This window comes from Macrobrachium nipponense, chromosome 33 (genome assembly GCF_015104395.2).
Source record: "Macrobrachium nipponense isolate FS-2020 chromosome 33, ASM1510439v2, whole genome shotgun sequence".
Taxonomy (NCBI): domain Eukaryota; kingdom Metazoa; phylum Arthropoda; class Malacostraca; order Decapoda; family Palaemonidae; genus Macrobrachium; species Macrobrachium nipponense.
Genome location: NC_087219.1, coordinates 19,398,458 through 19,413,606, shown reverse-complemented (window position 1 = coordinate 19,413,606; position 15,149 = coordinate 19,398,458). Strand labels below are relative to the sequence as shown.

At 45.4% G+C, this 15,149-nt stretch overlaps 1 protein-coding gene across 1 annotated transcript in view; it reads left to right on the top strand.

Annotated features, from left to right (window-relative positions):
- Positions 1-508: 508 nt before the first annotated feature.
- Positions 509-15,149, top strand: part of LOC135202998 (probable palmitoyltransferase ZDHHC24) — a gene marked incomplete in the record, with an annotated part of 25,222 nt that continues 10,581 nt past the window's right edge. Inside the window, 3 exon segments of the mRNA XM_064232544.1 lie at positions 509-581; positions 584-615; positions 940-1,089. Of these exon segments, the coding sequence (XP_064088614.1) occupies positions 509-581; positions 584-615; positions 940-1,089 (255 nt within the window).

The window sequence follows — 15,149 nt, the reverse complement described above, 5'->3', positions numbered from 1 at the left end:
ACTGCATTTTCTTGTACGGATGAATGTTTTAGGCTTATTGAGTTATGTTTACTAATTACCCTGTAACTACGAAAGTAAGAGGAATTTTGACAAAATATTTCGTATACGTATTCTCAATTGCCATATGAAGCTCCATGAATTTTTTCATGACTTTGCATTTTTTGCCCTATACCACCATATATATAGGGGTTCCGGCCGGCCCCCTTAAGGAAAAGTTAGGATTGACAGTGAGGGGAGTCGTAGTACTCCCATCCTCCACCTACTTACTATAATGTATGTACAGTATTTTGTTAAAAGCTTTAATGATTGAACCAGCTTGCTTCAGGATATATTCTATATGATAAAAAACCAAGGTTGTGTATCTGACAAAAATCAAGTTTACTTTAAAAATGCAGGTTTTTATATTTAAAATATTTGGACTCTTAGTCATTGGTAAATATTTATACTAATAAGAATCCTTTGTACAGTGTACCATTCTTTTATTGTAAATCTTTTCAGATCTCCAAACATGACTTACAAGTTGCGAATCCGAAAGAAGCTAATGCCCCGCACCATTGCAGATCTCAGTGCTCTGGTGTTTATGTCTTTGCCATTCCTGCTGTGTACTGCTTTGAGGTTTGTACAATTTTGAGAATCACATGCCTTATGTTATTCTGTGCAATGACCAGTAAGTGGAAGAGATTTTGAAATTACTACTGTGAGTGGTGTAATTTTTATTGGAAGTTAATGTAAAGGTAAAATTATATTGGTATGATTTCGTAATTTCTATATTGTATTTTTCTATTGTAAGTTTCATGCTAATTCTCTTTTAATGTGATAATTCTTAGGTATGAACATAATTGCAAGACAATCGATTTGAATTTAAATCTTTAGCAGAAATAGATAACTACTGCCTTGTGTATTTGACTCTAAATTTTAAGGCCTTGGTACATTTTTCAGGTATTTATAGTAGCCCCCACCATATACAACTCAACCCTGAATGTGCTTCATGCAATTGCTGGTACATTCATTGTGATCAACATCATTGGCAATTTTGTTGCAATTATTTTGGTTGATACGTCAACACAAGGACTGGTACTGCCATCTCAGGTATGCACAGTATTTCATGTAGATATGACAATTTGTAGATTTTTTCTTATAACTTTGGACTATACAGTATTGCTTTATAATTTTGTCCCCAGTGTACTGTCAGTAAATATTTAGATATCTGTATCATGAACTGGTCTTTTAAGTTGTGGAGAGTAACTGGAGTAAGTTTCCTTTGTACAACCAACAGTGAATAAGATACTCCTAGCACTGCACAGTTACAGTATTAAATGTGATACTGTACACAATTACATGTTATGTGTAACTTACCTAAATTATACTTTACCACTGTTGTTTCAGGTTATTGATATCTCACTGTAATGTACATAAATACTATTAGTACTGCATTGTAGGTCATGCAGTTTGAATATCTATGGTGTGAAAATACTGTAGGAAATCTGTAGGATTGCTGTACTATTTGTTCCGACAGGAATACAAACCATCGGTCCTTTACAATAGGAATGTAACTTGCGGCAGCTGGAACCGGTTGTAAGCTTCGAACAAGGGAGTTTGGTAGTTAACCCTTTACTGCTGACTGGACGTATTTTACGTCAACATTTTTTGTCTCTCGTGTGCCGACTGGACGTATTTTATGTCGACTTACAAAATTTTTTTTTAATTTGCAGAAAAATACTTATAGGCCTACCAGCCTAAAACTTTTGAATCACGCGCCTTGGGGGATGCTGGGAGTTCATGGATCAAGGTGTTGTTTTGTTTACAATCGTTACGCAGGCGCGCAGCGCGAATTTCTTTTCTTGCCGCACTAAAAAAGTATCTGTGACACATCTCGGAAATTATTTCGTCACTTTGACATAATTTTTCGTACCATTGTAAATTAGCGTTGGTTACATGAAGTATTATATATGAAAATGTGAGCATTTTTATGTAGAATATACAATAAAATACTCAAAATTTGTAGCTTTTATCAGTTTTGAGATATTTCATATAAATAAGATAATTGCCAAAATTTCAACCCTTCGGTCAACTTTGACTCTACCGAAATGGTCGAAAAACGCAATTGTAAGCTAAAACTCTTATATTTTAGTAATATTCAATCATTTACCTTAATTTTGCAACTAATTGGAAGTCACTAGCACAATATTTCGATTTATGGAGGAATTTATGAAAAAACTTTTTCCTTACGTCCGCGCGGGGGTAACGCTTCCGAAAAAAATCATACTACATGCGATTGTGGTAATGTTTGCACCATTTTAAAATTAGCCGTTATATAAAGTTTTATATATGGAAATGTGCGCAATTTCATGCACAATACAACTAACCCATGGTTTGTAGCTTTTTTATCAGTTTTGAGATATTTTCATATAAATAACGATAATTGCATAAAATTTTCAACCTTTGGTCCAACTTTGAACTCTACCGAAATGGTCGAAAAACGCAATTGTAAGCTAAAACGCTTATATTCTAGTAATATTCAAGCATTTACCTTCATTTGCAAAAAAAAAAAACAAATTGGAAGTCTCTAGCACAAATATTTCGATTTATGGTGAATTTAAAAATGAAAAAAATAACATTTTCATACATTCAACTTTACCTGTCAGATATATACATAGCTATCGACTCCGTCGTCCCCGACAGAAATTCGAATTTCGCGGCACACGCTACAGGTAGGTCAGGGGTTGATCTACCTGCCTGCCCGCTGGGTGGCAGGACTAGGAACTATCCCCGTTTTCTAATCAGATTCTCTCTGTCGCTGGGAAGGTAAACATATGTTTACGTTCCCTCCCGATTTGATTTTTCGTGTTTCATCGCCATCGATCTTCTGGGCCGACTTTTACAGGAACGTACTGGATCGGTGGTTTGGCATACGTTTTTTAATAACTTTTTAATAACTTTAATGAATTAAAATTAGAAGTTTTCAAAGAATAGAAATAGGTAACTATCAAATTGTCGGTAGACAATTACATAGTTGTAAGAAAGGGAAATATACTTATTTATTTCATTGATAAAGTGTAATAAAATGTTAGAATTTGTTTGAGGAAAATAAGGTAACTTCCTATTTGAGGAAGTCAGCATAAACATAGAACTAGATATGCTTTCTTTAGAAGCTTTAATAGCCCCTCGTTCTGACAAGCAGTTAGAATATTAACAGTACTAGTAGGGTTGTTTGCCTCAATCACCTTCTTCCTCTCACAGAAACTACAAATTCATTTGCAATTGAAGATGAAGGAATGTAGCTCAAAGATACGAGCTATTATAAGGTAAGAAGTGATTATAGTGTTCCCATTGCAATAGAGGTGCGTCTGATCGGCTCTGTCTCGCTCCCATAGGCCTAGAACCCTCTTCCAAGCTCACAGGCCCAGAGGAGAAGGAATGTCGAAAGCCGTACGGAGGTTATGGAGAATCCCCCACGATCAGGCGTCCCCTCGGCAGGGTCTTTGTAGAACGTCCCAGATGCCAGGGATAGCCATTGGAAAGGCATCCTAATTCAATGTGTTCCCCTTATTATTATCGTCTTAACGAATAGGAGAAGAAACATTCAACGGCGTAGGTTTAAATGAAAATGCAAGATAATCTCGTCTGGGGCTATCGGAACCCTCAGAAGAGATGGAGAAAAGAAGACATCATTCGATAACAGTTGCGTAGAGGCATTGCCCTATCGGGTTCGTCCCCCCGTTACGGTTGGACGGGGGGGGGGGACTCTATCCCATGGGGGTTTGAAATAGTTATTTCAAAAATAAATTCCTCATCGGTACATGTATATGAAAATATATCTATTCTGAGAAGAATGAATTAGATTTTAAAGAATGTTTGGTCAATGAATGAATTATATGGATCTCGTTTAGTGAGTACATATATATATAACTTTAAAGCTTCTAGCTCCTTCGACATGAAGCTCCGGTAACGAGGCTCAATGCACCTAAAGCGTCTGAAACAAGGCGCAAAGCGCCGAAAACGAGGCGCAAAGCACCTGAATGTCCGGAATATAGGCGCAAAGCGCCTGAAGCACTATGAACCAGGATCTTCATCGGGGGAAATGGAAGTCTTCTCATCAGAAAGAAAGGGAGGGCTATGTCGAAAATGGAAGTATTGTCGAATTCTAAGCAAGAATGCATGTCCAAGAGATCGGAACCTTCCGCACACAGAACCTTCCTCACAAGCGGAACCTTCCAGAAGGCGGAAGATTCCAGCTTCAAATAACCTTCCAGGCGTACAGAACTTTCCAGGCGAGGATCGCCGTTTCAGATGCTCGGGGCGCAGGAGTATTCGGAACGGGATACTCCTGCCAGCACCAAGAATATTCCGATCGCGATACTCCAATCCCATGCGCAAGGGTTTATTCGGAGCGAGCGATACTCCTCCCAGGCGCAGGAGTATTTCTAGGCAAGATACTCTGCTTAGTGCCAGCACTTTCTCCCTACAAGAAGAGCCTGATAAAACCGCCTAGAATCCTCCAGACGAGAGGTGAAAGGACATTCGAGGCTTCTCCTGATAGGGACGGGAGTTGCGCACAGGCGGCCGTTTTGATTGCCCTTTTCAGGATCGTCTTAAGCAATAAAGGCAAGAGCAAGTTCGGCTTTTTCAGGCAGGGGACTCAGATGTAGCACAGGCTGCGTAGCTCTTGTCAGGTTAGAGTCGCTACTACTAAAAGCCCTTCACCTTTCGAAAGGAAGCGCTCTCCTCCGGTGCTCAATCTTGTCCCAACTAAGGAATGGAAGATAGAGCAGAATTGTGAGAATTAGTTCAGTATTAGTAAGAGGATATTAAAATCATCCTCCTTCTTAAAAAATAAGGCAACCAAACATTTACAGGAAGAGGGGCAATCGTTGGAAATTGAAAACAAGATTCGTACGAGCTCTTATTCGTTGATTAGAGGCTCTTCCAGATAAGAAGGCGTAAAATGCGGACTTATCTCCAAGATAATAAAAAGCTGGAGAGATTCTCTCCGATCTCGGGTGTCATTTACAATCTTTCTTTCGACTAATACTCATTCAGGGATATTGACGAAATGAACGAAGAGAGTAAGATGTCCCATTCTTTCTCTGCGGTCGGAAAGGAAAGAGTGTCGTAGAAGGCTTGCTGTATAGACTACTGAATGACAAGTCATATACGCATAAACATAGTTGCCTTTCTGGTTCGCTACGGAATTATCTATATCCTTACAGGATTTTCCTAGTAAGGATTTCGCTTATAAGGTTTGTTACGACAATACCTACTCCAGCTTCGGTATTTTAACAAAATTTGCCTCATGAGAGTGTTCTTAGACTCGAGAATTTTAATTTATTATATCCATTTCATGAAGGGAATAACTGGCAACTCAGAATGAATGCAGCCAGCAGTGAACGAGTCGGCTGTATTGTGGGCCAATCTAGTACCATCCGGTTTCTCGGTCTTGAATGGTGGTTACATCTTTCTCTCCTAAGGGATTCGAATTGCTTCACCGTATATTCCCCCATACAATTAGAGACTCAACTAAGATTGAGCGGATTTTTTAGGCAAACATGAATAACATCGTATTTTGGTTTGCTAAGGATATCTCTCTGCCTCGGCGAGAAAGAAGGTAGTAGGAAATTCACCTTAAGATACGATACGGTTAAGCCTTATGCATACACCGTGGTTAATTACAGCGTTCCGTACTATCCTTACAAGAGTTGCCTAGATGAATGCTGGTTTACCACAATGTGACCGGATTATAAAGGATTTTAAATTCGGCAGAGCACGATTTTCAAACATTTTATTGGAAAAAGTTCTCAGACCTGCGGAAATTATTCACAGATCTCTTCGCAAAGCAGAAGATTTTGACGAGCTTCGATAGTTGGTTCTTCCTTTTCCTTTCGAAAACAAGGAGAAGTAGCAAGATACGTCATCTTTAATTTGAATAGGGGAATAAACTTAGTCTTTTTTTTTTACCCATAGTTATATATATTCTTAACACATATTAAAAATAAATGGGCGTCAAAGGAAGAAGATGAATGCATCATTTTTGGCAATAAAAAAGTTTGGATTCACAGAAGTCACGTTCTTCAAGCATGTGTCGGAAGGTTTTTCTAAGAGAGTAGAGATTTGATCGGAATTCTATTATATTATTGGACCTGAAAAACCTATTCACTCTGAGTCTGGCGGCGTTGCAGACTGAAACAGAAGTAAATATGAATGAGAGGATTTTTCAAGGGAAGCTTTGATAATTCCTTTAAATATGTTAAAGCATAGATTGCTGCAGATCGTGCTGGATAGAAGGGGAGGGGAAAACTGTCTCTTTTCCGATACCTCTGTGAACCACATAATGGTTTTCTTCCCTTTCAGAGGAAGAATCACCTTGGTAATTTATGCTATCAATGAAGCATTGAAAAGAGATACTCTGTCTAGACAAGATATTAGAGATAGTAGAAAATTAAGATCTTCGGGATCTTATACAATACCTCTATACGATAAGAGTAAGAGATCTTATACTTAGAATGGGATCCTAATTGGGCCTCAGATCCGTGTTCCGACAAGATGAACTGCTCCTAATTAAATGTTTCTCTTGGTCCTAAAATGATCAAAAAGGACAAGTAAAATTTTTGGGCTTTAGAATCTGGAATCAAAATTCTATGACGACTCGGCAAATGGGTTTCTGCCAGCATAGTAGGTTTGGCAAGAGAACTAAAGCTTTTATTCCTGGATCAACGCTTTCAGATACAGGTTTCGTTGTCCGGGTAAGTAGTGACAGGGTATCTACAGAAGAAAAGGTTTAACGTTTACGACAGAGTCTTTGAACGCCAGAAGGGCTCAAACTATTCCCAAAAAGGTTCAGAGAGAATACATTCAAGAACTAGAAATTCAACCAATTTCAGCTTAGAATCTCTTTAAAAAATTCCAAGCTCTTCCCTTCCTTCGGACAAGGATAGGGAAACTTCTGCGACGAGAAAAAACTCATCACATGTAGGAGGAGAACTCGTTAGCCAACGGAAGTAGGCAATAAAGGATCTCCTCGGAGGAAGACTTGTCTCTTGGACTTGGAGATTTCCTATGGTCTACTGGATGGAGCTGACTAAAATTTTGATGAATGTGCAGGAGCAATTAGCGTATTGTAGGAGTACTGTCTAAAGAGCCGACTCGTAAAAGGATGACAGACTTCCGATTAAGAGATCCAAATACCGATCTCCTGTCGGGCGCGACGAACCCTAAACAGGGGGAGGTTGTCGCACAAGCGGCCATCTCTGGGGGAGCGATGCGCTAGACAGGCGAGACGTGGGAAGGAAGTAACTCCGCCAAAGCGTCTGGCGCCAACTCAGGAGCCAGGCGCCAAAGTAGGCGCAAAGAGCCTGACTTTACTGTAGATCGTGCTAAGCCAAGATCCTTCATACAAGCAACAAGAGCCAAATGGAGAAGAGAGAACTTCTGATAGGAGTATAGCGCCCGCTGAGCGCAATATACTTGCCATTAGAAAGGCGCATTCCATGAGCGATACTCCTACCATGCCACAGGAGTATTCGGAAAACTAGATGCGCCTTCCATAGGTCAGGAGTATTCGGGAAGAGATACTCTGCCAGGCGCCTTGAGTACTCTGAACTCGATACTCCTCCCAGGAGCCAGGAGTATTCTAGACTTTTTACTCCTACCAGGCGCCAGGGGTATTCGAAGCCGTGATGTTGCCTACCAAGCGCCAGGAGTAGTTCTGAGCTTAATACTCCTAACAGGCGCCAGGAGTATTCGGAACGCGATACTCCGGCCAAAGCACCAGAGTATTCCGATGAGCACGATACTCCTCCCAGGCGCCAGGGGTATTCGGAACGTGATACTCCTACCAGGCCGCAGGAATAACCAGGCGCCAGGAGTATTCCGAGCACCGATACTCTCCCAGGGCGCCAGGAGTATCGGAGAGCGATACTCCTGCCAGGCGTCAGGAGTATTCCGAGAACGAGGGTAGTATTCGATCGCGATACTCCTCCCAGGCGCCAGGAGTATTCGCGAGCGCGATACTCCTGCCATGCGCCAGGAGTATTCTGAGCTTAATACTCCAACAGGCGCCAGGAGATTTGGAGCGAGATTGCGCCTTCCAGACGGCAGGAGTATTCGAAGAGTTTACGACTGTCAGGCACCAGGAGTATTAAATAAAAACAGAATACTCCTCGCGCAGCCAGGCGCAAAGCCAGGCGCTAGGCTTCCATCCAGATGAGATCCAGTTCAAGAAAGTCCTAGTCTTTTGAAAAACAATGGTGATCTCTAAAGCACCCTTCATAAGTGACTTGATGATACCTTCAAACAGCTGAGAATTTAAAAAGCTCTGAAGTGCGAGCTTTTGCAAATTCTTATTCTTGTTTCGTAACAATTAGTCAGGAAGACATATTAGCTTACATATGAGAGATGCAACTATGGTGGACTGATCATTACACGAAGGACTTCAAGTTAACTTACGAGAGATTCTCTCTCTTGTTTATAGTATCAGCGGATACGTTGCCTGGATAGGAGCCGAACACTGAATCCTTTAATTAATAAGTTGAATTTTTTATTTTAAAACTCAATGTTTTTTGTTGGAGGTTTGAAAGGAGTTTGGGGGATAAACTCTCTTTCAATTTAGCGCGAACCCTCATGTTAGGAACAGGTGATCGGGATCGGGTGTGGCTCCCTTAGTTTATGCCAATAGGATAGGCATGTTGTCATATAAGCGGATTAGCACCCATTGACAAATGCCATTAGGCTCGACCGAGTAAGTGGATAAGACCCATCGGTAGACCCACAAGAACTCTTGGCCACAGATCACTATCTTGCTAAGGCTCTTGAGACGAAGCAGACTCCGATGCAATAGCTAGGAAGTCAAACCCTTTGTCTAGAAACACAGAGGAACTAAGGTCTATAAATACCTACAACATATGTTGTTTACCTGTCTAGTCAAGTAATTAGCTGTCTCTTGCCCTCCACCAAAGGGTGTCAATCAGCTATGTATATATCTGACAGGTAAGTTGAATGTATGAAAATGATATTGTTATGATACAATAAAGTTTCATACATACTTACCTGGCAGATATATACAATTAAAGACCCACCCAGCCTCCCCGCAGGAGACAGGTGGAAGAGAGAATCGATTAGAAAACGGGGATAGTTCCTAGTCCTGCACCCAGCGGCAGGCAGGTAGATCACTGACCTACCTGTAGCGTGTGCCGCGAAATTCGAATTTCTGTCGGGGACGACCGGAGTCGATTAGCTATGTATATATCTTGCCAGGTAAGTATGTATGAAACTTTAATTGTATCATAACAAATATCATTTTCTTTACGTCCGCCGCGGTAACTCTTCCGAAAAAAAAATCATACGTGCGATTGTGCAATGTTTGCACCATTTTAAATTAGCCGTTACATAAAGTTTTATATATGAAATGTGGGGTGCAATTTCATTGTAGAAATACAATAAAAAAGTAATTGAAGTTGTAGCTTTTCTCATTTTTGAAATATTTGCATATAAATCACGATAAATAGAAAAAAACCACGTTCGGTCAACTTTGACTCTACCAAAATGGTCGAAAAAACGCAATTGTAAGCTAAAACTCTTACAGTCCTGGTAATATTCAGTCATTATCTTCATCTTGAAACAAATTTGAGTCTCTAGCAAAATTTTTAGATTTATGGTGAATTTAAAAAAAAAAAAATCTTTTCCTTCCCTCACCGCACACGGATTCTCCGCACAAATCTCCGAAATGCGTACGTCCATTCTCGGAATATTTGCCTCCGTTTCATATTAGGCATTTTTCATAGAGTTTTATATATGAAAATGTGCGAATTTCATGTAGAATAAAATGAAAAAATATTTGAAGGTTGTAACTTTTCTTATTTCCGAAATAATTGCATATAAAAAATATATATATAAAAAAATTCGACATTCGGTCAACTTTAACTCGTCCAGATATGGTCGAAAAACTGCAATTGTAAGCTAATACTCTTACAGTATAGTAAATATTCAATCATTTGTCTTCATTTGAAAGAAATTTGAAGTCTCTAGAACATTATTTAGATTTATGGTGAATTTTTTTGAAAAAAAATATTTATTTGTTTATGTCGCTCGTTACGAAATTCATGCATTATTTTGTGATATTTTTCTTTGTGTTGCTTTTTATCGTTTTTAAAATGTGTTGTTTAAATACCCAAAATGATCGCAATTTAGTGTACATTACAACGAAAAAAAGGTAACTTGTTACCTTTAACCGTTTTTGCGCACAGCGCGATTGAATACAATTATATATGAATTTCGTTTTTGCGCTATCATATATCGCATTATTTATATATGATAAGATAATTTTTTTCATTTTTTTCTGATGTTGTATACTAAAACTTCAGCCAATGACAAAAAAAGGAGCAAAAATGAACTCTTAATCTTGAAAACTAAGCGTGCTGTGATTTTTTTGAAAAAAAATATTTTTTCTGCTTCCGTGCTCACTCTGAAACACCTCTGGCACACGGGAAACAATTTTTTTTACAGCTCGGCGTTAAGGGTTAACTGCTTGTGCCGACAGTGCGCGAAACCGCGCGACTGGAGGTGAAGATCCACTTGCTTTCGGCAGCCGACGGGTCGGAGACAGACATGTTGTTCGCTCTCTGTCCGCTTTTGTCGTACGCTTTGTATTTTCTTCAGACTTGGTTTGCTTTGTGTGTGTTTGATAAAATACTGTAAGTACGTGTGCTTTGTATTTTATTATTATCAATTATTATGGATTCCCGTGAGCTGAAGACATCCCCACGCCCCCCCATCAGCCGCAGAGTTTGCCTTGGGGCCTTGTTGCTCTTTTCCCAGGGAAAGGTTGATCCTCATGAATTATGTGCTCGGTGGCGAGGGCGAATGCTCCTCGGGGCCAAGGCCCCTGTGTTGTGTGTAATAATGGTCGTAGGAGCAGTGGGTGCTCTATGAGGGTAGGAGGAAGTGACGTAAGCCTGCCAGGGAGTTTTCGGAGGGTTCTCCGGACGACACCCTTGGTCACAGACACGTCGTCTTCCTTCCTGCCGCCATTTCAGCTCCCACGTATGGCTCCTTCCCCTTCGAGGGGGTGGGGGGGGGGGGGGGGGGGGGGGGGCTGTTTCTCGTGCCTTCTCTTTGCCCGATCCGTCGAGTGTAGAGGAGGGAGCGAGGTACCCCGACATTCAATTGTAATCGGGGGGGGGGGGAGGGGGGGGGGGGGGGGGGGAAACCCTCCTACTAACCCGACCTCTGCCTCCTCAGGTGCTTCTGCTGCGGGTGACAACCTCGGCCAGGTACGGTTCTCGCTGGGCCTCCAGGGGACACCGAGCATTCGGGGGATGTTGCACCACCTGGCGAGTGCTGCTCCGGTCACCCATGGACTGGTGACCACCACCACCACCACCGTCTCGACCCTGGGGTATGCCACGCCTCCTCACTTGGTGTATACTCAGCATATTACCACGGTAACACCCTCAGCTGCAGTGCAGGCCCTGATTGCTGGTTTCCCGAGGAGGGTCGTGCCACCGCCGCCCGGGTTCGCTGCTCTCGCCTCAGCCCCCAACTTTCGGTGCCCCAAGAGTTCGCCCCTGGACCTTCCACCGGTACCCAGGATGTTGTTGATTGCTGTGCCGCCTCCTGCTGTACCTGACGTTCCTGCCGTGTGACGTCGTTCCTGCCCGTGGTGTTGCTGCCCCAGTCGCGGGTCCTTCCGGACAGGTGTAGCCGGGCCGTGTTGCTTCATCAATAGCCCTGGCTCCGTCCTGGATGGAGGACCTGACGTCTGTCCTGAGGAAGCTGACGAAGAAGAGGAAGAGGAGGAAGGTGTCGTCGTCGTCGCCTGCTGCCGCCTCTTCCCCTTTGACTTCCAAGGCTTCTAAGCCGAGGAAGAAGAAGGCTGCCTCGTCTCCCCCTAAGAAGTCTCCTTTGGGAACTTCTAAGGGCCTGTCTCACTCCGGTGGGATGGGGGTTCTTCCGCTGGTCCTCCCGCTCCTTCGGGAGTGGGGTCCGTCTCTCCTTTCGCAAGGAAGAAGACAGGGACCAGAGGGAACCCGGCTAACACCAGTACTTCCTCACCTGGTGCTAGGGGTTCTGCCGCTACAACAGGTTCTGGCTCGGCCTCCCGTTCACGAGAGGTACCGAGTGTACGGTCGCCTGCGGGTGACCGTACAGCCAAGGCTCAGGCTTCCGAGTTCGCTCGGCACCAGGACCGAGGCACGGAGCGGAAGACTGGCGAGAGTCGCTCAGGTGACTCCCGCCAGGCCAGCGATCACTCTCGTATCGAGCCGCAGGTAACCAGGGCTGACGCGACGGTCCCAGACCGGCTGCGGGCTGAGGCTAGGAAGAGGTCCCCTTGATCACAGGAACCAACCTCGGCTGGTTCCAGCGGTTCGACGCGCCGTGAGGACAGGCACCGCTCCCACCGCGACAGTGGTCTCTGCAGGTCCCCTAATCGCCGCTCTTATCTGGACCAGGCAGGTAGGGGGACCGGCAGCAGTTCCTCTTAACGCACGGGACCGGAGCCGCTGTTCTTGGTCCAGCCGCTCTCCCCCGCTCTCCCCAGGAGAACCGCGCGACCAGGCCTGCAGCTCGATCACCACTGCGGGTTGGCGATTGCCTGCAGCCCCCCAAGCACACCGGTTCTACTAGTGAGTGAGGGGGGAGCGTCAGGTCTTCCTCTCCGATCCCTTCAACTTCCTCGGGTTACGCCGAGAAGAGCGAGGCAATCTGGAGTGATCGTGAGGAGCACGCACGACGCTCTATGAACTAGGCACAGTCTTAGGACCGACCAGGTCGTATGCGCAAGTGGCAGGAGGAGACCAGGAGGGGTCTGTTGCTGTTCCTCTTTCCGAAGGAGGAGGGTCTCGAGAGGCGTTCTTGTTGGAGGGACTGGACGGTCCTACTCCACAAGACGTGGTCACTCCCGAGATCCAGAGGTCGTTTGCAGAGGTTATTGCGCTGATTCGTCAGCACAACGACCTCGGGGAAGGATCGCCGCTCCCACCTTCTGAGCCTACGTCCCGGCTCTCGAGTCGTTCTGGGGTCCTAAGAAGGAACCCAAGACGACGGTGGGTCTGCCACGATCAGCACTAGCTGACTCGTTGCTGGGCCAGGTGGACTCGCTTGTTTCCGGACAGGAGGGTTCGCTGAAGTCCGGCAGGTCTTCCAAGCTACTTCCCCCGCCTCTACTGCGACAGAGGAGATTCTACGTGCCTTCAGAGGATCCTATGCCGCCCAAACAGGTTAACCCGGAGTTACCTAGCTAACTCCGGGGGTGTCTCTGCAGCAGCTCCTGTCGGAGAACTTGTGGTTCTCGCAGCATGAGGCACTTGCACTGGAATCCACCCCCATGGCGGTATTCCAGGTAGTCTCCTGGTTAGACCTGTGGTCCCTCACAGTGTCTAAGGTCGCGGCCACCTCGGGAAATATTACTCCCGAGGGGGACCCGGCTTTCGGGAGGCTGTGTCAGTCTGGAGGTAGAGCCATTTCCTACCTAGCCCACCAGATGGCAAACCTGTGGGCCAACCTGGTACTTTGGTGTAGGGACGCAGTCCTCACCCGAGTGACCAGGGCGGCTGGGCGTGAGGCGGCACTGGGTCTTCGCAACGGACCGGTGCGGAGTTCCTCCTCTCTCTTCCCAGGAGAGATGGTGGAACGACGGCGCACTGATGACAGTGACCACCTAGTACACCAGGCAGTCTCGAAGGCGTCTGGGCAGCCTCGAATGACTGCGGCCAAGCCCAAGAGCTTGGTTAGCGCTTCCTCTGCGGCCAGGACGATTGCATCGTCGAAGCCCAAAGGAAAGACTCTGCCTTCGACTTCTTCCAGGGGTGGTCGTCCTCAGCCCTCCTCCCAGGCCTCCTTCCCTCGAGGGGGGAGTGAGGAAGAAGTCGAAGAGAGTCGGAAAACGCTAGGGACGGCGTTCCCCCTCACCTGCTGCCGGATGAGGGGGGGTTGCCTGGCGAGCCATTGGGCAACATGGCAGCGCTACGGAGCGGAGGCCTGGATAGTTCCTATTGTTTGGGACTTAATTATCTACCATTTAACACCATTGGGAATCTTTGCAAAGCTTTGCAATTTTTTGTGCTTCAGACCTACGTACCTGGAACATCAAAGAACGTAGCCCTTTGGCAGGAAGTCCAAGCCATGCTGAGCAAGGGAGCTGTGGAGATCATCAGGGATCATTCACCCGGCTTCTACAGCTGTCTTATCCTGGTGGAGAAGTCTTCGGGGGGCTGGCGCCCGGTGATAGATCTCTCTCCCCTGAATCGATTCGTTCGCCAGTCTCGGTTCACGATGGAGATGGCACATTCCGTGCTCGACTCCATCAGGGAGAACGACTTCGTGCTTTCGGTGGACTTGAGGGACGCGTATTTCCAGATACCCGTCCATCAATCCTCCAGGAAGTAGCTCCGCTTCATCCTCGACGGGACGGTGTACCAATTCAGGGCACTTTGCTTCGGTCTCTCAACCCCCCCACAGGTGTTCACGCGAGTGTTCACTCTGGTGTCTGCTTGGGCCCACTCGGTAGGGATACGTCTTCTGAGGTATCTCGACAACTGGTTTTGCCGCAATCTGGGGATCGTGGTGAACTTCGAGAAGTCCGATCTTGAGCCCAAGCAGAAGACGAAGTACCTGGGTATGCTGATGGACACGGTAGCAGGGCGAGTTTTCCCCGCAAACTGGCAGATCAGCACCTTTCAGGGAGGCAGCCTACCAGTTCCTGTCTCTGCAAGAACAGTTAGCTCAGCAGTGGCAAGTCGTGATCGGCCACCTGTCGTCACTTGAGAAGTTAGTCCCTCACGGGTGTCTTCACCTGCGGTCTCTTCAGTGGAGACTGAAAAAGAGTTGGTCACAGGCAACAGACCCACCTTACTTCCCCGTGTCCCTCACGGAGGAGGTGAGGCAGGACCTAGCCTGGTGGCTGGAAGACAGGAACCTCTTAAGAGGAGTGCCTCTTCGCACTCCCCCCCGGAGATGTTGCTGTTTTCAGATGCGTCAACCGAGGGATGGGGTGCACACCTGGAGGAGTTGCTGGCTGTAGGAGAGTGGGATCGTCACGACAAGCACCTTCACATCGAACGTCCTGGAGCTCAAGGCAGCGTTCCTTGCTCTCCAAGAGTTCCAGGACTGCTTGATGGGACACTCGGTGGTGTTGATGTGCGACAACACCACAGTAG